A 20,867-nucleotide genomic window follows, 5' to 3' on the forward strand; every position below is an offset into this window, starting at 1 on the left:
GTTTGTAAAATCCATTTTTTCTTACATTATTTCGAAAAGAATGACTGCGAATAGGGTCTTCAGCTGCAAGGGAAGCACTGCTGAGCATGATGAAGACAAGAATGAGGTTGGTAAAAATATGGTGATTGATTAATCTATGACAACCCACTCGAATCCTGAAGAACGAGAAAAGAAAATGGACTATTATGTTACGACTGGCAGGTTAATTACTCATAAAATACTCACAAAGGCAAAAAAAAATGCTCATCTGAGTATCACTAAACTGGAAATCGGTTGCTTTATTAACTGTGTTGATAATTCAACAAAACTATAAATGTATGGAATGCATATATTCTGTTTTAAAGCTATTAACATGCTGGATAATATTAAAGCACAATTTGCAGCATACTTTATTTCAGGGGTCTGCAACCTTGACAGCTTTACGACTTGAGGAATTCTGGGAGCTGAAGTCTACAAGTCTTAAAGTTGTCAAGGTTTCAGACCCCTGCTCTATATAAAGCACCCTCTTTAGACAATGCATCATTTAACACAAATGTTTCACAATCCTGGTAGGAGTTTGATTTGAAAACAAATTCCACGTTAAAAAAATATTTAATTACATGTTCAATCTTGTGCTAGATAAAACAGCAGAAGCTTTAGTCGTTAGGTGTCCCTATCGTTTTACTTGCAAAAAACCCCACAAACATTTCCAGGGATATGTTTTAAAAGATTATTTACGGGTTTGTATTGCTGAAAATGAAGAAGGAGCTGCCCTCCGGAATTGGTGTCATCTTCTCCTTCATATTAAGCTCAGATATCCTTCGGGGCCGGGGACCTGCCGGTACTTCGGGCTCTTCTTCCTCTTCTTCCTCTTCACCTACTTTTATAGTGAAACTTTATTTAATTTACAGAGTAAATTAAAACATAATTCTGAGCAAAATAGCCAGCAGGATGTATACGTAAACGTTTAAATGGCACTTTTGGAACATCTGATTACATTGATTACATTGTATGATTACATTGTCATGCTGAAAATAAAAAGTGGAATCAGCTATAGTTTCCGGCTGACAGCAATGCTTTTAGGCTACCTGCTCCCTTCTCGTTCTGAGTTTAAAATTAGTTAATTCTTTACTATAGTAACTGGCCAGGATTCTACAAGCGAGCCAAGAAATTAAACAGTTTCTATTTCAAGTAAGGTGAAAAAACAAACATAAAATTCCACCTATATCATCAAAGTCAAGGAAACAATGTATTTTAAAAAATGCAGGGAAATTGAGTCATATTGGTCTGCCAGGAGTAGCCGTACCTGAAATCAATCAGAACTGTTTGGGAACTTTACCAAACGTGGTATTAAGAAACAGAAGCGCAAGATAATAGATTCCATAAGGGCGATATCTTAGCTCAGGGATCTTCAGACTTGGCCCCTTTATGACTTGTGGACTTCAAACTCCCAGAATTCCTCAGCCAGCGTGCTGTCTTAGCTCATCAGGAACTTGTATATTTGCCCTTAAAATAGCTGTTGGGAAGGCACTGAAACATGCTAATATCAGCACCCTTTGGAGTTTAGGAATGATAATTTATTTAAATATCTTGCTAGTCTGAATGACAATTTTCAATCTATTTATTGGTAAACCATTAAGTTGTAAAAAAAAGTGATATAATGCCTCCTAACCATTGGTAAGTCCTCTATAGATGCCACTGCAACTCTAGCCCTTACATTGTATTTTCTTCCTTTAATAAAGGCTAGAAAAAGTGCCAGATATGTATTTTAACCATTTGGCCTTTCATTTCTGAATCCAACAAGAAGAAGGTTCTTGCTATGGGGAAGAAGTTATTTCAGGCGTAACGTCGATGGTGTTTGTGGCTGCATATATTTATCCAATTTAAAGGCATGCAGAAGATACTAGATTGATTATAAAGATTATGTAAAACAAAGATTACTAGTGCTAGAATATCTTCAGACCCTTTTTCATTTTGCCACCCCCCAAAAGGTCTTTTTTAAAAGTCAGGGGACTCTTCAGAATAATATGGGGCCATAATGGAGGAGGGAAATAATTGCCCCATTCAAATGGACACTGTTTGCATTTCATAGAGTGAAAATGCATAGCCTCTGGATAATGCATAGCCTCTGGATGTTTATATGTGTGTATAGATTAGATTTACAATTCAAATGACACAATCTTATAATTCAGCACTGTTATATATTTGATTCAAATCTTTTTTTCTAATCGTGTTAATGAAATTGGAGGGTTTTTTTTTAGTTGCGGCACATTTGACACAATAAATCTTTCTGCCAGTGTACATAAGTGAGCTGGTACCTGGGATATCACAAGGTGGATACGGATCTTTGTCTTCTTCTTCCTCCTCCTCTTCTCCATATTCATTAATTGTAACCTCAAGTAAGAGAAAGGTAATCATTTCAAAAAGAGGAAAGTAGCAAACTGGTGTAACTTGCTAATTTCAGCCCAGGATGTAAATGGGAATCAAACCTTCATCTAAAGATGCATAAAGTGGGAATCACATCTATCCATTCTACCATCTAGACCACGGGTGTCAAACTTGCTGTGTCACATGATGTGTCGCGACGTATCGTGACTTTTTTCGAATTGGAGCTGGAGTGGGTGTGGCCCCTGCATGATGCAACTGGCCCGTGGGCCGGCAGTTTGACACCCCTGGTCTAGAGACTATCACAAGGAGATCCAAGAAATAATACCGTAAGTCAATGCGAAGGACAAGGTTGTTAGGGTTAGATGGGTATTTGTGTACTCCTGAGCTGAAGATCTTTGCTATAAAGGCGAGCAGATTTTAAGTACCTTAGTATCCTTGGCCTTCTTTGGTTCACCTTCTGGTTTGTCCCCCTTTTTAGCATCCAAACTCCCTTTTCTGCAAAGACCATAGAAAGAAAACCATGGGGGAAATGATTAAAGATCCAGAATCTTGGTCAATTAATGATTGTAATTAAATTGGAAACATAATAACAGTCTATGCCTACCCTGATTTTAAATTTAAATTTAAACTATTCCTACCCTTATGATTTGCACATATGGATGAATTCTGGTAAAATTTCTTTGATAGAAAGAATGGAGCAAGACATTTTCTATGCCTATGTGTCATTTGCAAATTCAAGGTATATCATTCTAATCGTGTACTTTGCATCAGTTTTCTACCCTGCTTATACTATTCAAATTTTCTCTTCCAAAAGAATGAAAAGAGAAAATGAAGAAAACTACAAAAATGTGCATATCTTGTGTCATTTTCTCTGTACCTGGCACTCTTTTTTCTCTCCTTTTCTTCTGCTTCTTCTTTCTGAGCTGTGTTCAGACTTTCAGCATCTGCCAGGTTATCAACCGCAATAGCCAAGAAGACATTTAACAGGATATCTAATTGAAATCATTTTAAGGATACTAAATAGTCAATGCAAGTTATCCCGTTGTTTGTTATTCAACAGTAATTATCCAATTATGACAACTATTTTACAATTTGACTTGGAAGTTCCTTGCACAAAACACAATAAAAGGACATTTCCATTTCATTTTTATTTACAGAAGAGAAGAGAAATATGAATATAAAGCTCTATAAAATTCAAAAAACTGTTGTTGGTTTTCATCCCAGTTTGTTGTTCTGATACACTCTTTTTTCCCCTGACATGGAACATCCCATCAAATTCTTTTGTTCTTTAACCTTCTCATCTTCTACTTTAATGATGTCACAAACTGCATCCAAATATCGATTTCTTGCACTTCCTGTCCTATTTTTCTATTATAATGCTGACTTTTACTTATCATCTGAATGGCTGCTATCAGTAGATGGTTTTTAGTCTGTGGCAAACTGTTGGAGGTATGCTGTTTTGGGCTAAATTGTGGCGCAACCTTCCAAATTTAAGCCCTGAATAGGCTGAGCAGGACACCCATGAAGATTAATATAACAGCGGTCAGTGGGATCTAAAAGGATCTTGCTGAAAGCACTGGATTGAAAATCAGATTTTCAGATTGGTCAGGGCAAGCTTGGGATCATTAGCTTTGTATGGGGAGGAAATGGGAGCAGTAGAGACAGGCATGTGCTTTGAAGTCTACTAGCAGTTTCAGTAGTATTTCATCTTAATTTATATTACTGCTATTAAAATTGTTTTCAGCTGTATATTTTTAATTGCTTAAACAAATAATAATTTACTGCAGAGGCTTATATATCTGATTGCTTGTCAACATACTGTATGGCCCAGTGTACTAATTACAATAATACTAGAACACGGCTTTAAAAAGCATGGCTTAACTGCACTGGTGGAAGAATAAAGGAGAATAACCATTACAATAACTGAGTGAGTTACTGGAAAACGATCAACAACTTATTCCTGTATTGTTGCAAGCCTAGTACAGGTAGTCCCCGACTGATGACTGCAATCGAGCCCAAAATTTATGTTGCTAAGTGAGAAATTTGTTAAGAGAGTTTTGCCCCATTTTGTGACTTTTCTTGATACACTTGTTAAGTGAATCACTGCAGTTGTTAAGTTACTAACATGGTTCTTAAGTGAATCTGGCTTCCCCATTGACTTTGCTTGTCAGAAGGTCACAAAAGGTGATCACATGATCACCCAGAACACTGCAACCCTCATAAATATGAACCAATTATCAAGCATCTGAATATAAATCACATGACCATGGGGATGGTGCAATGGTCGTAAGTGTGAAAAATGGTAATAAGTCACTTTTTTCAGTGCTGTTGTAACTTTGAGCAGTCACTAAATGAAATGTTGTAAGTTGAAGACTACCTGTAGTACAATCTTCTGTTTTGGTTATTAGGTCCAATTAGGTCCAATTCTAAACTAGATCTTAGTCTCTGAATTAATTCTGGCAGAGAAACAAACTTTGGTGGAATTTTATTCAATTGTAAATGTGATTAACAATTACTCCAAGAACTTGACTTTAGAAAATCAAGCTATGGATCAATTTCATGAACAGCCTTCCAAATCCCCATGTGAAAACCAAGATTCAAGTTTACTACTATGAGCAAGTAACAATCGAGTTTAGGTGAATCAACATTGTCTTGGAACATTAAAATCCTTCTAATAAAAGGCTTCACTTTAAAGCTCTGCTAACTACATTAACTGATACAATTGTAGGAAGTCTGGAAACAAACCATTTATCAAATTTCTAAGTAACGGGGCTTACAACTTCTTCCCACTATTACAGTAAGTGCAGCATAGGACATATCTAGTTTGTTCAAATTCACATCAAGGCTCTCTTAGGAAAATTTATTGAAAGTGAATGGAAAATAACGATAAACTAAGAATCCTAAAAACATAAGAGTTTCAGATTTTGAAGCCTAAATCAGGCAACTTTAAGATTCAAAGGCTCTTAAATATTCTTGAGAGTAAAGATAGGGAAAATTATGCATTTACCATCAAGAACAAACAGTTTAAAAATAATAAATAAATCCAGCAATCAAGTGGATATCATGTATCTTTGTCTTACTTCCTGCTCAGGCTTGAACTATTGTCTCATATTGCATGCTTTATTTCTATCTTTTCCCACTTTTAAGGCATTCAGCAGCCAACTTTGAATTCCAGTTCAAAAATTCCATAATTCAAGCTAATTCAAGCACTTTTTGTATTTTAACAAATGTATAATGAAATTTCTTTTTCACATTGATGCATACAGTACGTACTAATTCATATTTTGGTAGTGCTTAAAAATAAATACTGCATTCACAAAACCTAATTACATTTAGTGTGAAGAGTGATTTTACTGTAAAACTATCACTTTTCTGATTCTCACCACCACTCGGTCTTCAAATAATGATTTCAACTTCCTCTCAGTCCTGTGCTACTGAAATGAGTACCGTTACTGTGTGCAAAGCAACACTGTGAGTGTTGTGATTCAGGGTCAGCCTGTGGGTTCGGCAGCTGGGTCGGACGACTCAGAGGAGGAGGGGGGTGTTGAAGAGCTTGCTGAGGGGGTTGAAGATCTTGCTGATGAGAGCCCTCAGCCAGGCCCCTCCCACCTGGTCACCACGGAGACCCAGCTGTGTGAGCCTGACAGCGTGGATGAAGATGACCCACAGCTGGCCCTGTTCAAGGACGCCCGACGCAGGAGGCAGTCAATCAGGAGTAAACAGAGGAAGGCAATGGGGCACCTCGGAAGGAGGCAGAGAGAATCCACGCCCTGAACTGTATAAAAGGGGAATGCGTGGGAGGGCTGGTTTGCTGAAGGCAACCGCTTGATTAGTTCCTGTTTCATAGCTCCTGTTTCATGGTTGGTGTCTTGTTTTGCTCTGTTTTATCTTAATAAATTTGGCAGGCTTAATTCCAGCCTCTTGCCATTTGTAAAGGGGTTGTCCCTGCCTTTTCTGCAGGGCCGGTAGCAGGCTGGTACAGAACAGTGAGAACCATCCAATACTTTAGAAACAAAAGGGAAAAAGATATGATTTTCTCTCATTTCTGATAATCTCAAAATCCAAAGCATATTGATGATCTCAGCTGATGGTGAGTGACATTTCCTCCTTTAAGAAAAATATGGGTATAAGGGTTCCTTTCCTTTCTGTCCATTGGCCCATGAGGCACAGTTTTATGTTTCTCTCTGTCTCTCTCTGTCTCTCTCTGTCTCTGTCTCTCTGTCTCTCTCTCCCTCCCCCTCTTTCTTCATCTGCTTCTTTCATGTTGCAGAAAAAAAAACCTATGGAATGTGAAAAGTGGAAGGAGCTCAATGGGGATTAGGCATGCTCAAGCGTTATAGGTGCAACATGTTTCTTTTTCGTGGATCTAAAATTCATAAGAAGGGAAATAGAACATTATGTATTGTAAAAGAAAAACTGCTATTAAGCCATTTGGAATACAGCCTTTTCAAAAAGTCCCCATGCTCCTTCTTCTAAATCTTTAAGAACTTTAACCAGTACTTAATTATAAATGACTGATAAGAAGACGAGAACATCTTCTTCACATATTAATTTGAGAAGGAAGCATTAGGAGACGTATCTGGAATTAGAACGTGGAAGATAGATAGATAGATAGATAGATAGATAGATAGATAGATAGATAGATAGATAGATAATAGATAGATACATTCATGCCCTTTCAACATCTCTTCCATGATTTGGGAGGATGGATGCAGTTTTTAAAATGAAAGGATACAGTTACCACAGATGAAGAGGATGATGAAGTAAATACAGACTACCATTCCTGATGAAGATGGGCCTCCATATGCCATAATGCCATCATACATAACAGCATTCCAGTCTTCTCCTGTTAGAATCTAAAAAATGAATCCTTATTACTGAAATAGTACATATCGTTAAAAACACTTTAATTGTTCCTTTGACATCAGAGCAAAATAATCAGTAAAACCCTTACATAATTCCATTTTAATTATTTTATAAGATTGATGACACTCTTTATTTCTGAATGCATTATTTCATTCTTCTCTAAACTAGGGCACACTTTTGTTTGAATCCCATTAAATACCCTGGAATACTCCAAGAAAAATAACTTTGTTAATGGAGGTAAATATTTCAAATGGTTTATCTCAGATTAATATTGATAGCAGCAGATGAACATCCCTCTGAGTTTATGGGGAAGAATAAATGTTAAATGTTAAATTGGAGTTAGAGAAGTCTGCTGCCATTCAGACATGGAGAGTTTCAATTCATATAATTCCTAATCTACATTTTGAAATAGCAAAGTAGGTAATTATAGAAATTGATCCAAAATTAATCCAACCTAAAATAGAAAACCAACGTAACAAATCTTAAGCCTTTAAAACTCCCTGCATAAATTATCTCAGCAGTTTTTACAGGAAGTATGGAAGTTGGGTTTATTTGCTAATAATTGTTCCATAACACTAAAGCTATTAAGCCAGGATATTTCACAGGACCTGGCCATAGCCAGAACCCCAAGAAACATTCCCAGGTTCCATTTCCTCATTTTTTAAAAAAGTTATTTGTCAGATTTTGAAATCCTGAAATATTTTGTCATTGTCTTTGTGTAAAATCACTCAAGATCACTCAAACCCAACCTGGGCTAACAGACATAGTGTGATGAATTAAGTGAATGAGGACTAGGAAGACCTCCGTGCAACTACATTCTCTACCATGAAGCTTACAAAATACTTTTGCGTCAGTCCCAGTCTCAGTGTACACTACCCATAGAGTTACTGTGGTAAAAATGATGGAAGGAATACTATGTGTGTTGCATGAAAGAAAGTAGGTCTTGAATAGCTTTGGCTGGTATGCCAATTGTGATATAACCTTGACCAGGCTGTTTTGGCAACATTATACCATCATCATAATCTGATTAGATTAATGTAATGTGTTCTACACGGATCTGCAGTTGGAGACGACCTGGAAACTGCAAACTAATACACAATGCTGAAGCAGGATTGCTAAGGAGGCTATCTTGCAGTCCTGTATGGAATAGTATTTTGAAGTTAGTGCACTGGTTACCCTTCGGCTTTTGTGACTGAATTCAAATGTTGGTCATTGCTTTATGGCTTTTCATTGTGCAGTACTGGGTTGCAAAAGTCAAGCTGAATCATGAATTATGGCTGATTTTGACTACTGTATGGTTTCTTTAAGCAAGTCAGCTAATTAAATTAAAGTTTGGAGTTATCTTGCTCCAGTGACAAGACTAAAAATTATATATCTGGCTAAATACAATGATGAAGTTTCTAATCCTTTCATTGTATAAAGCTGAAATGTAAGAGTCTTAGTTATCATTACATCTCAAAGCAATTGCCCTTGGCAAGAAATTTTTAAATTGGATTAAAATAATGGCCTATTAAATTTGGTTATGTGCTACCAAATTGTTTTCAATTCATCGCAACCATCTAGATACATTTTTCATTCCTAACTTGTTCTTTCAGGTCTCCCAACAGTGCACCCATCGCCACTATAGCTGAGTCCATTAAGTAAAACTGTGAATGTGCTCATTAAACTGAGCATATTAGAAACCTTTATACAATATTTCTATTGTAATAAGTAGCCTTCAAAAAGAGCTCACGATCCTGAATTCTAAAGCACTGGTCCTTCAATTGATTCTTTAGGAAAATTAATACAATATTGTTTTCAAATGTTCAGTTTAGATTCAGTGTGATAATTTTTACTTGTTTTCTCCAATAATTCATAGCATTTTTTCCTCTTATGGTTTGTTTTCTCTGTGGAAGCTGAAGTTATATGCATGGGGGTTTCTACTAATTTTATCTAAGTGGTGACAACCCTTTGAAGTAGGTTAGGCTGAGAATTGCTGGCCTGAAGTCATCTAATGAACTTTGGAATCAAATAGGGTCAGAAACTCCTCAAACCAGGTCCAATTTCTTATCTACAATACTAAATAGGTTGTCAATGAAGATATTAATGTACACATATGAATTTAGGGGAGAAAACAAGAAGGGAGCGGACTTTGCTTGTGGAACATTGTAGGCAAAAATGGACAGCCCTAGATTTTACTCAAGGCAAAGAAATTAAGTAACCTTGTTTCATATAAAAAAAAATGAATCTTTAAGCTCAAGCTCTGGATCATAAATAGGGGTAACTTACCAAGATACAGATTTAAAATGTGCACAATATAAACAGTTGTAAAAAAAACAATTAACCATAATGGAAGAATTTTGCAATTAATAACTGTTTTGTTAGCTGTATTTGGATGAACAAAGACAACTTAATATTAATGATGTTAACATAAAAGCTATGCTGCATAGAGAGATTGAATACGTGATATGAACAAATGGTACAAAATGATGCAAAAATTACCAAAGATTGACTTTTAATGAGCAGAATGCTATTTAACATAAACAGAAGGAACTATTGTTGTGATAAGTGACTTTTATTTTTATTTTAGGAGACAGGATTACTTAGACAGTGTTGTTGTTCACAGATTTTTAAAAAAATGTTTTATAGTGGGTGAATAAAGTTACCTGGAATACAGTTAAAAGGGCTTGTGGGAAATTATCGAAGGTGCTCCGTTTTGTTTGAGTTTCATCAAAATTAAATTTGCCTCCAAACAGCTGCATTCCAAGCAATGAGAAGATTATGATGAAGAGGAAAAGCAGAAGCAACAGTGAAGCAATGGACTTCATTGAGTTTAACAAGGATGCTACCAAGTTGCTCAGGGATGTCCAGTGCCTACAAATTAAAATGTGTGTGTTAACAGAAAAAAACCCCGTAAAAGAACAGTGCATGATGAAATATTACAAAAGAGCAGCGGGTCATACAAGGGTCAGTAAAAGTCAGCACCAAGTAAGAACAAGTTTCTCTTACCTGGTGACTTTAAAAATACGGAGGAGACGAACACAGCGGAACACTGAAATTCCGAGAGGGGACATAATTTCCAGCTCTACCAGGATGGTTTCAACAATGCCGCCACAGACCACAAAGCAGTCAAAACGATTAAAAAGGGACACAAAGTAAGACTGCAGCCCAAGACTGTACATTTTTACTAACATTTCGCAGGTGAATAAAGCCAGAAGGACTTTGTTTGCAATATCTGGGGGGGAAATATTCAAAAAATTAAAGTGATGAGTTTCAGTTTCATGTGTTAAATCTAATCTGAGCAATGAAATTGTTTCTATTTCTCCCTCTTTAGGCAAAAATCCCAAATTAAGATGATGTAGCCTGACAACCAACGTATGAAATAATAACAGTGGTATCCAGGCTATTATATTGTAAAGTTACATTTTCTCTTCTTACAATGTATTGAATATTAAGTTTCAATATGGACATGATTTTAAAAATCGGAAAATTAGACATCAGTATGTACAATTCCTAAAGTTAAAATCTACTTGGACAACAACCATCTAAATAGAGTCAAAGGACAGAACTGAAGAGGATGGTTCACAAAGAAGAGTTCTGCAAGTTGACTGGAATTGCTCCTTATAAACCAGAATTTGGCCCATGAATATAAGAAAGTATTTCTCCTGCTACAGACTCTGACTCACTATAAATACTGTACTAGATCAAAGAAATCATTTTGACACTCATAACGAATGTCAATCATTAGACTACTTGACTAGAATAGACCACTAGGCCAGCAGTCACCAAATTTCAGCTTTTGGCCTAAATCTGCCAAACTGCCTGTTTTTGTGCAAATTAAGAATGGGAAGAGTGGGAGATCACCATTCTTTGCCAGACCCTCCTAGTCAAAAGGAATGGCTGTGGCAGAGGCATCCTGTGTGGCAGGAGCAGCCTATCAGAAGTCGTCTCCTTGCTGGCACACCAACACTGTCCAATGCCCATTGCACTCTTTGGACTGCAGTCTGCCAGCCATGGCCATAGAGGCAGGGATGGGGCAGGATTTTTTTTTCCTTTATGGAAGAAAAGTTTGCCTATTTCAGCATTAAACTGTGATTAAATTGATATTAATCTACAATAAAAGTTCAGTAGAATTTGCCTATGTTCATCTATGGAAGTGGACAATCTACAATCTATGTGTAAGTTTTTGCAAGCTCTCCTCTCCCCAATCAAAAGGGCTTCCAAAATGGTGCTGATGAAAAAAACAACACCCAAAATTGCTATGGTCTAAGTTTTTTAGGATTTTAAGGAGAAAACAGGCTTAATACAAATTATTTAATAAAAAAGGGAGGCTGTCTTACTACGTCTGGCTTTTGGATCCCCACTACAAAATGATACAGATCTCTTCATTACTATATTAGTAATACATGTTTATTTATTATTATTGTTGTTGATTGCACAGTCAGCCAGATGTTTAGACTTAATTTGACATTTTTGTCCAATTATTATCTTGGTTGATTACATAGTCAATCAGATGTTTACACTAGATGGCATTTTTATCGACCTATCAAGTCCTTCGCATGGACGTGAGATAAGCAGATGTTGTTGTTTCTTGGTGTTAAAAAATATTGTCACAGGATTATGCTGTTCCAAGCAAAGCTGTCTTGTTGTTAAATCTGGGGTGTTATGTGACACATGCTTGTTTGTTTGAATTCTAAAGTCCCAGAGGAATTTATCTTCTTCAGTTTCTATTACTTTGTTCTATTCTGTGGTGTCATTAGTTCTTCCTTGCAGATGTTGCAATGAACTATTGTTGCTACTTTGTCATGCTGCTGTTTGTAATAAATCTGTGTGATCGTCTTGCTGCAGCTAACTAGGGGAACTGTTTCTCCAGCTGCTTTGCAGAGGCAGCATTTGCTATCTTATCAATTCTGGCTTTTTATGCAATATATATATATATATATATATATATATATATATATATATATATATATATATATATATATATATATATATATATATCAATATATATATATATATATATATATATATATATATTATATATATATATATATCAATATATATATATCAATATATATATATATATATATATATATATATATATATATATATATATATATTTGTGTAAATTACTAACAAAGAATTAAAGGGAAACTGAGATGCATTTCTGACTTATTAGTCGTCATCAGTCAGCCATACCCTTCTGAGATTCGAACCATGGGCTGATTGCATATGAGGCAGTGTTATTTGCCTCTAAGCCACAAGGTCTCTCTCGCTCTGTTAGCTTTTTTTCTACAAGGGAAGATATGTTTCAAATGTTAACTCTTTAGATTACCTTGTGGCTTAGAGGCAAATAACACTGCCTCATATGCAATCAGCCCATGGTTCGAATCTCAGAAGGGTATGGCTGACTGATGACGACTAATAAGTCAGAAATGCATCTCAGTTTCCCTTTAATTCTTTGTTAGTAATTTACACAAATATAGGAATTGTCCGGTGTGACTACTGCCTGTTCGATAGCCTTCAAGATAGGCTGAAAACAGGAAATAAAGATTTGCCCCATGTTTGGGGCCTAGCAAGGTAATCTAAAGAGTTAACATTTGAAACATATATATATATATATAAACATTTTATATAAACATTTTATTAGTTTTCTGAGATTACAATTCATAAGTGCTTAGTAAACAACATGTTGTCTGGGTCCAGGTTTTGTTGTTATCTGCTTTTTTGATAGTTTTTACATGTACTGGCCATGTAATACTTTTCTTGCCATGTCTCTTTTTTTACTCTTTATTTGGTCTTTCTTATAGGCCAGTTTGATCTGTCTGGTATTCACTAAGCCTTTATGGTATGCTAGCTTCAGTGCATCTTCTTCACTGTCTATCAGATATTCTTCCAAAGCCTTTCCCCCCCTTTTATTATTAGATTTATATCATTTTCTTTTTACAACTCATGATTCAGTATACAGTGCTCTCACCACTTATTTTCCCACAACAACCAACTTTTAGGTGGATTAGGCTGAGAGAGAGTTTCTGGCCCAAGGTTACCCAAATAGTTTTCATGTCTAAAGGAGGACTAGAAATTACAGTCTCCCATTTCCCATCCCAGCACCTTCCCCACTACACCACATTGGCTCATGTCATCTCACAGGTATTTATCATAACATCGGACAACATAGACTAAATTAAGATGTTAGAAAAAAGAAAAGTAAAAATGTTTTTCATTGATTACAGTAAGAAACAAGAAAATATTTCATTTTACCTTGTATTTCTGTTAGCCAGTCGGGCTGGTTATAATGCTCAGATGAGATAGTTAACGTGTTCAGGAAGACCAGTACAATGACTAACCAATAAAAAGAAACAGATTTTACAGCAGCTCTGCATCGTCTTCGGCTGAAACGGTTCCATCGACGCCAGCGTCGGCTAAAATGACAGCAATGTAATGCAGAAACATTAAAATACAGGATAAAATTAGACAACAAATTCTGACACCAGAATATAAACTGACAGCAAACAGCACTCCTTACTAGGGCTGATGATGTTACCAGTGTAATGAAACGTCTGCAAGAAACCACAAGGAAGGTTTGTAACTGAGAAGGATCTACAAGTTCTTAATACGGGTCAGGATCAGGATTTGGCTGGATTTCTGTGCCTACATGCTTGTAAAGCAGGAATGTCAAACTCGCAACGTCATGTGATGTGTCGTGACTTTTTTTCCATTGCTGGCAATGGGGTGGGTGCGGTTTTGCCATGACGCATCCGGCCCACCGACCAGCAGTTTGACACCCCTGTTGTTAAGCATACTGGTTGGGATCAAAGAATCCTCTACTTTAAGTATTAAAGCAGCAGCGTAGAAGTAATTGAAAGGGTTACCCAAAGGCTGAAAAGACTTATCTTGGCTGTCTGTGTACTACTAGTTGATGCCAACTACTTGACTGGGGATCCTAGAGAAAGTGTTGTCCATAAATGAACATTGATATGCAGACTAGTGATAAACTTTGAGGGAACTGTGCAGATTATAACATTATATTGCAGTTTAATATGCTGACATGCTTTATCTAATTTCTAAACAGTTTTTATAGATAACTTACATAAAACTTATTGAAATAATCCATGAGCAAATGTTGACCAATCCACATAGGAGAAGATTTTGCACTCCTCTATTGTGCCACTCCATAAGAGGAACATTTTTAAAAATACATCTTTCCCACATGCTCAACTAGAAATACTATCATCTATATGTTTGAGATTCTTCATATGCCTCAATGGGGAAGAATTCCACAATCACATAGAGATGGTTTTCATACAAGGGGTCAACACTGTATTTGCGTGTGTATAAATGTCTTGATATTTAGTTTTCCTCATGAAAGGTATGCAAGAGAGAATGAATGTTAAGTTAGTTTGGTTACCTTTATGACCTGATTCATGCTTGGTTGAACTAAGGCAAATAATCTAAAGTTTGTATGCAGATTTTACCTGCTTTTCTGATATATTAACTCTTTAGAGCTTTTCAATGTATAAATCAGCTACATGTACATTGATACAAGCTACAAGACAGTCCAGACATTGTGAGACCTGGGTAGCAGCAGCAATGTCAACCTTCAAGTTTCATATAAATTTCCTTTATCTGTAGCATTTTATTTCATTTTTCAAGTAAAAAAATAACAAACTGATTTGTGATCATTATAGTAAAAGCAGTATGGCATAGAACAAACACAGAAAAATCAATAATATAACCTAGAATTTTAAAATAATCATTCAGGCAGCTGATGAAATCAAGGGAAATCTTATGTTTAGAAATTTTGGGCACAGTCCTCCCAGGAGATGCCCACCTTACCTCTATTTTACCCTGTATTTATTGCTATAGAAAGCAACCCTATCCCATGCCAGCAAATGTGGTACTGTGACCAAGAAGACCTAAGTAGAATTAGATTGAACCTTAGATATTAGGAGTAACCACTTCCAAAGTACAACCACTTTTTTAATGTGAATATTTGTAAATCTGGGAAACCGAAAGTGGCTGAAACAACCAGAAAAAAATAGCCTATAATCTATTTATGGCTTCTTCTGGAAATGACAGTAGTAGTAAGATGACAATACTGTAGGCAAAGGTAAAGATAGACTTAATTTTCAGACAATTCTATTCACCTTGTTGAAAGACAACAGAGTGAATATGGGCTTTAACAGTGCTTTTTTTTGTAAATAAATAATAATAAAAAGGTGCTGGAACTCGCACACGTCATACAACCCGCCTTGCCTACCCCACAAGGTTCCATCCAAAAAAAGTGCCGGAACTCCATTCTGGACGTTACCTAATTACCTAAAAGGGGATTAAGTTGTTCATACGAATCAGGACACCAGAATATCAGTGACAGAAAAATTTGTGAATGGATCTCATCCCTAAGAACCTGGAAGCAAAAGAGATGAATTGGAATTGCAGGAATAGAATATTAAGAATCTTAGATTCAAAAAGCAAGCAGCCATGGCAGGTGTAAAGGAAAGTAGGCCTGCCTTGAGAATGAAGAAGGAATTGGGATTTTCAAAAAAGATTATTCAGTTCTGAGAAAGAAGGAAGCATGAGAAAGAAACTCAAATTAACCCCGTCTTGAAGATGGAGCATAGAGAATCTCTAGCAGGCTTTCAAGATTCAGCAACAAACAGCATTCATTAAACCCCTGTTGGTTTTTTGGTGGAGCTGGCCTTCCTCAAAGAACTGGCACAAGGCCACTGATTTGGAAAGCAAGAAGCCTAATCTTCTCTTGACGGGCAGGGTGAGAGGAAAAACAAATGAAGAATCATAGAAGGAATGCTAAATTGCTGGGCCATCTTTTTTGCACAAGTTTTATCATGTAAGATGAAATATGTATCCATTTACTGACCCCTTTATCCAAACATAGAGCATTTATTTCTCTCTGGAAGTATATTTACTTTAAATTGGGTGGGAATAACTCGTCACAAAGCAAAAACACCCCCATTATAGACTAAAGCATGAGTGAAATAAACAGAATAAAAGCAACAGTTTATGAAAATCTAGCACATGAAGTACTCTGACCATGGAGGGCTTTGAATTAAGCATTATTCTCGGAAAACAGTAAAGGCTGAAAGTCTGCAGAGAACTGATCAAATTTCAGACTGAGAATTAGATTTATGGAGAGATCCGTTGCTTACATCCAGAAAATACCACATCTTTTGTGATTATAACCAGGGGTAAACAACTTTGTGTTCTTCAGTTACTTAGGACTGCAAGTCTCATAAACGCAGGCCACTGAGCATACTGGTTTTGGCTTGTAGGAGCTGTGGTCAACAATATTAGCTATTTTGAATACCAGCCTCGAACTGAAGGTGAAATGTATCTGGTCATCAATGTAGCTTTAGTCATAGTTTAACCACTTCTGTTATCAATATATTCATTACTGAGTCCAGGGAGGCAAATAAAAATTCCTGTCAGGACAAAGCCCAGTTAAAGTAGTATTGATGGTTTGAATTTTAAGATCAAGTTTCAAAGTTTAAGTTGGACAGAGTAATAAATGCAGAATTTTGGAAAGCTTTAAGAAATTTATGTATGTATGTATGTTTGTATGTATGTACTGGAAAAATTCTAGTGCTTGTTTTAGCATTTTCAGGTTTTAATGTGAATAAAGACAAATTTAAGAAATAAAGCAAGATGTACAATATTGTGAATATGACTGACATTTTATTCTGCTTGTAAATATTTACTCAGGGTCAAGTCAAGAAACAATGGTTGGAAACTGACCAAAGAGAGAAGCAACCTGGAATTAAGGAGAAACTTCCTGACAGTGAGGACAATTAACCAGTGGCATAGCTTTCAGAAGTCGTGGGCGCTTCATCACTTGAGTTTTTAAGAAGAGATTAGACAGTCAATTGTATGAAATAGCATAGGTTCTCCTGCTTGAGCAGTGGGCTGGGCTAGAAGACCTTCAAGGTCCCTTCCAGTTCTATTCTATTCTATTCTATTCTATTCTATTCTATTCTATTCTATTCTATTCTATTCTATTCTATTCTATTCTATTCTATTCTATTCTATTCTATTCTATTAAGATTTTGAAACCAACTACCAAATTACATTTGGAAACAATGCCAGAAAAACTACAAGCCAGGAACTGAAAGGAGTCAGAAGATATAAGCATCAAGAGAGGAACAGCAGTTTCCAATCAAAAAAGGACTCTTCATTTAAAATATGCCATTGTTTTATCTTCAGCTTTTCACCAAGGTTGATTGGATGATAGTCCAACATAGATTTTTTTCTCACATCAATATGAAGATACATTCCGCAGAGATTTCATTACCTTTTTCCTCATTATATAAGCTTAGTTGTCAGAGTCCACTAAACTTTTAGTACTTCTAATTGAACCAAAGTTTTCTTTCCATCTCCCAGCCCTTTTTCTTTCTCTTTATTAGCAGATAAACAAGCAGATTGTTTGAATATTTGTAGATTGTCAGTTTAAGAGAGAAAATATTTTGGAAAAATAATTCCCTGCTCATGAAATTAATGAGGATATATTTATTTTATTTTATTTATTAAATTTGTTTGTTATGTTTAATTCCCATTACTGCAGGACCCTTGATTTATCTGTCCTTTTGTGCATAAGAAATGTGACATTTTGATATAAAAACTATTTGCAAAATAATAGAATTAAGCAATCCTTAAAATAATCCACTAAGCAGCCAAGGGTTGAAGTCATAGTAAGATCTAAAAAAAAAGCAGACTCAAAAAAAAAACCCTTCTACAGGTGAAACTCGAAAAATTAGAATATCATGCAAAAGTTCATTTATTTCAGTAATGCAGCTTAAAAGGGGAAACTAATACATGAGATAGACTCATTACATGCAAAGCAAGATAGTTCAAGCTGTGATTTCTCATAATTGTGATGATTATGGCGTACAACTCATGAAAACCCCAAATCCATAATCTCAGAAAATTAGAATATTGTGAAAAGGTGCAATATTCTAGGCTCAAGGTGTCCCACTCTAATCAACTAATTAAGCCATAACACCTGCAAAGGGTTCCTGAGCCTTTAAATGAATCACAATCATGGGGAAGACTGCTGACCTGACAGTTGTGCAGAAAACCATCATTGACACCCTCCATAAGGAGGGAAAGCCTCAAAAGGTAATTGCAAAAGAAGTTGGATGTTCCCAAAGTGCTGTATCAAAGCACCTTAGCAGAAAGTTATGTGGAAGGGAAAATTGTGGAAGAAAAAGGTGCACAAGCAGCAGGGGCGACTGCAGCCTGGAGAGGATTGTCAGGAAAAGGCCATTCAAAAGTGTTGGGGACTTTCACAAGGAGTGGACTGAGGCTGGAGTCAGTGCATCAAGAGCCACCACACACAGACGGATCCTGGACATGGGCTTCAAATGTCGTATTCCTCTTGTCAAGCCGCTCCTGAACAACAAATAACGTCAGAAGCGTCTTACCTGGGCTAATGAAAAACAGACCTGGTCTGTTGCTCAGTTGCTCAGCAACTTTTGCATCTCATTTGGAAACCAAGGACCCAGAGTCTGGAGGAAGAATGGAGAGGCACACACTGCAAGATGCTTGAAGTCCAGTGTGAAGTTTCCAGACTGTGTTGATTTGGGGAGCCATGTCATCTGCTGGTGTTGGTCCACTGTGCTTCATTAAGTCCAGGGTCAACGCAGCCGTCTACCAGGAGATTTTGGAGCACTTCATGCTTCCTTCCACAGACGAGCTTTATGGGGATGCTGACTTCAATTTCCAGCAGGACTTGGCACCTGCCCACACTGCCAAAAGCACCAAAACCTGGTTCAATGACTGTGGGATTACTGTGCTTGATTGGCCAGCAAACTCGCCTGAGCTGAACCCCATAGAGAATCTATGGGGCATTGCCAAGAGAAAGATGAGAAACATGAGACTGAACAATGCAGAAGAGCTGAAGGCCGCTATTGAAGCATCCTGGTCTTCCATAGCACCTCAGCAGTGCCACAGGCTGATAGCTTCCATGCCACACCACATTGAGGCAGTAATTGCTGCAAAAGGGGCCCAAACCAAGTACTGAGTACATATGCATGCTTATACTTTTCAGAGGTCCGATATTGTTCTATGTACACTCCTTGTTTTATTGATTGCATGTAATATTCTAATTTTCTGAGATTGTGGATTTGGGGTTTTCATGAGCTGTACGCCATAATCATCACAATTATGACAAATCACGGCTTGAACTAACTTGCTTTGCAGGTAATGAGTCTATCTCATCTATTAGTTTCCCCTTTTAAGTTGCATTACTGAAATAAATGAACTTTTGCACGATATTCTATTTTTTCAAGTTTCACCTGTACTTCCATCTTATCAAATTCTTCAGCAAGTATATCTAAATTAAAAAAACACCAGATTTTTATGGATTAGGCATTCCAGAGACAATCGGAATTCCCTTCTCCAAACATTGTGATTATTTCTTGATGGTGTCTATTTTTATATAGAGTGCTTTTATGAACAGCATACAGCTTAGTAAGCTAATGAGCAAGAGTTCTTGCTCTTTAAGATGTATTATACACATTATGATATTAATCATCTGCCATCCCAAAAGAAACAAACAACAGCAGCATTTGAGGGAAACATAAATTGCCTTCTACCGTTGTCATTGTCAATGAAATAACCAGCACAGCACTTTCAAGTTAAGGCTTATGTTGGCATCTTAAGAGGATATTGTTAATCACTTATGCAATTGGGGCATGGAGCTGAGGTTCCCCAGTTCCTGTCTCCCATATAACATCATTTGATACTTGCTCTCGGTGGCATTTTTCTACCTGAAGGAAATCCTCATTATCTGTTGGCTAATGGGTTTGATCCAGGCTATACCTTAAATGTAATTTGATGTAACAATAAACTGCTGGAGCACCTTTTTATGAAAAACAACACTGGAAAAGAACAAGCAGGGAAATTGAAGATGTATAATCTTTTTCTTGCATGCCAATTCCTCTGCAAATTGCTCTGCTACCTCTCTTCTTTGTGGCTTCCCCCTCCCCCGAGGAATTTGAAATGCACAGATGTCTTCGGAAAGTCATATTGTCAATCATGTGATAAGCAAAATTGGAAAAATTAATCTGGGATAGAAAAATCACTGACCAAGAAAACAATTAATTACTCTCCTTCATTCGTTCTTCTTTTTTTTCCCCCAGAAAAGAGGGTTACATGGAATAGTTGTTTTGTAGTTCTGTCTTTCTTTAAAAAGAAAGAAGCATATGCTATAACTATTGTAACAAAACAATGGAAAGAGTAGAATGTGATGGTCCATATAATCCTTTTATATTTACTAACACAATTTTAAAAATCAGTCATATTCATCCACTATATCTGTAGATAATCAGCACAGAATTATGATATAGAGCAGGATAATGAGAGGGAAAGAATACTGACCTGAACTTGGATTTTGAGATAATTTGACTAAAAGAAAAGGAAAACACATTTTAGAGAAAATATAAAACAAGAATGTACACATCTCATTTCACTTTGAAACCTGAGTTGGAATGATTTAAATATTGTTAGTTATGGACAAATTCAACCAGGATAAACTGTATAACAGTGGCCTTTCTTAACTGCTTTTAATAAACCAACATTATAAATAACTATGTTTTATAGTTATATTGTTTTTGAAATAATGAATGCACATTTACCTTGAA

General features: G+C 36.4%; 1 protein-coding gene across 3 annotated transcripts in view; it reads right to left on the reverse strand.

Moving 5' to 3' along the window:
* The window catches only part of CACNA1D (calcium voltage-gated channel subunit alpha1 D), a 272,427-nt gene that overhangs the window by 95,998 nt on the left and 155,562 nt on the right, over positions 1 to 20,867 (reverse strand). For all 3 annotated transcript variants that reach the window (XM_083353210.1, XM_083353209.1, XM_083353211.1), the window contains exons 11-20: positions 20,605 to 20,631; positions 13,474 to 13,634; positions 10,222 to 10,447; positions 9,879 to 10,086; positions 7,103 to 7,223; positions 3,245 to 3,359; positions 2,793 to 2,862; positions 2,298 to 2,373; positions 718 to 859; positions 26 to 155 (exon numbers count right to left, since the gene is read on the reverse strand). In XM_083353210.1, coding sequence (XP_083209336.1) covers positions 26 to 155; positions 718 to 859; positions 2,298 to 2,373; positions 2,793 to 2,862; positions 3,245 to 3,359; positions 7,103 to 7,223; positions 9,879 to 10,086; positions 10,222 to 10,447; positions 13,474 to 13,634; positions 20,605 to 20,631 — 1,276 coding nt within the window. The remainder of the gene's footprint in view (positions 1 to 25; positions 156 to 717; positions 860 to 2,297; positions 2,374 to 2,792; positions 2,863 to 3,244; positions 3,360 to 7,102; positions 7,224 to 9,878; positions 10,087 to 10,221; positions 10,448 to 13,473; positions 13,635 to 20,604; positions 20,632 to 20,867) is intronic.

Source organism: Vipera ursinii, assembly GCF_947247035.1.
Source record: "Vipera ursinii genome assembly, chromosome: 2".
Lineage (NCBI taxonomy): Eukaryota > Metazoa > Chordata > Lepidosauria > Squamata > Viperidae > Vipera > Vipera ursinii.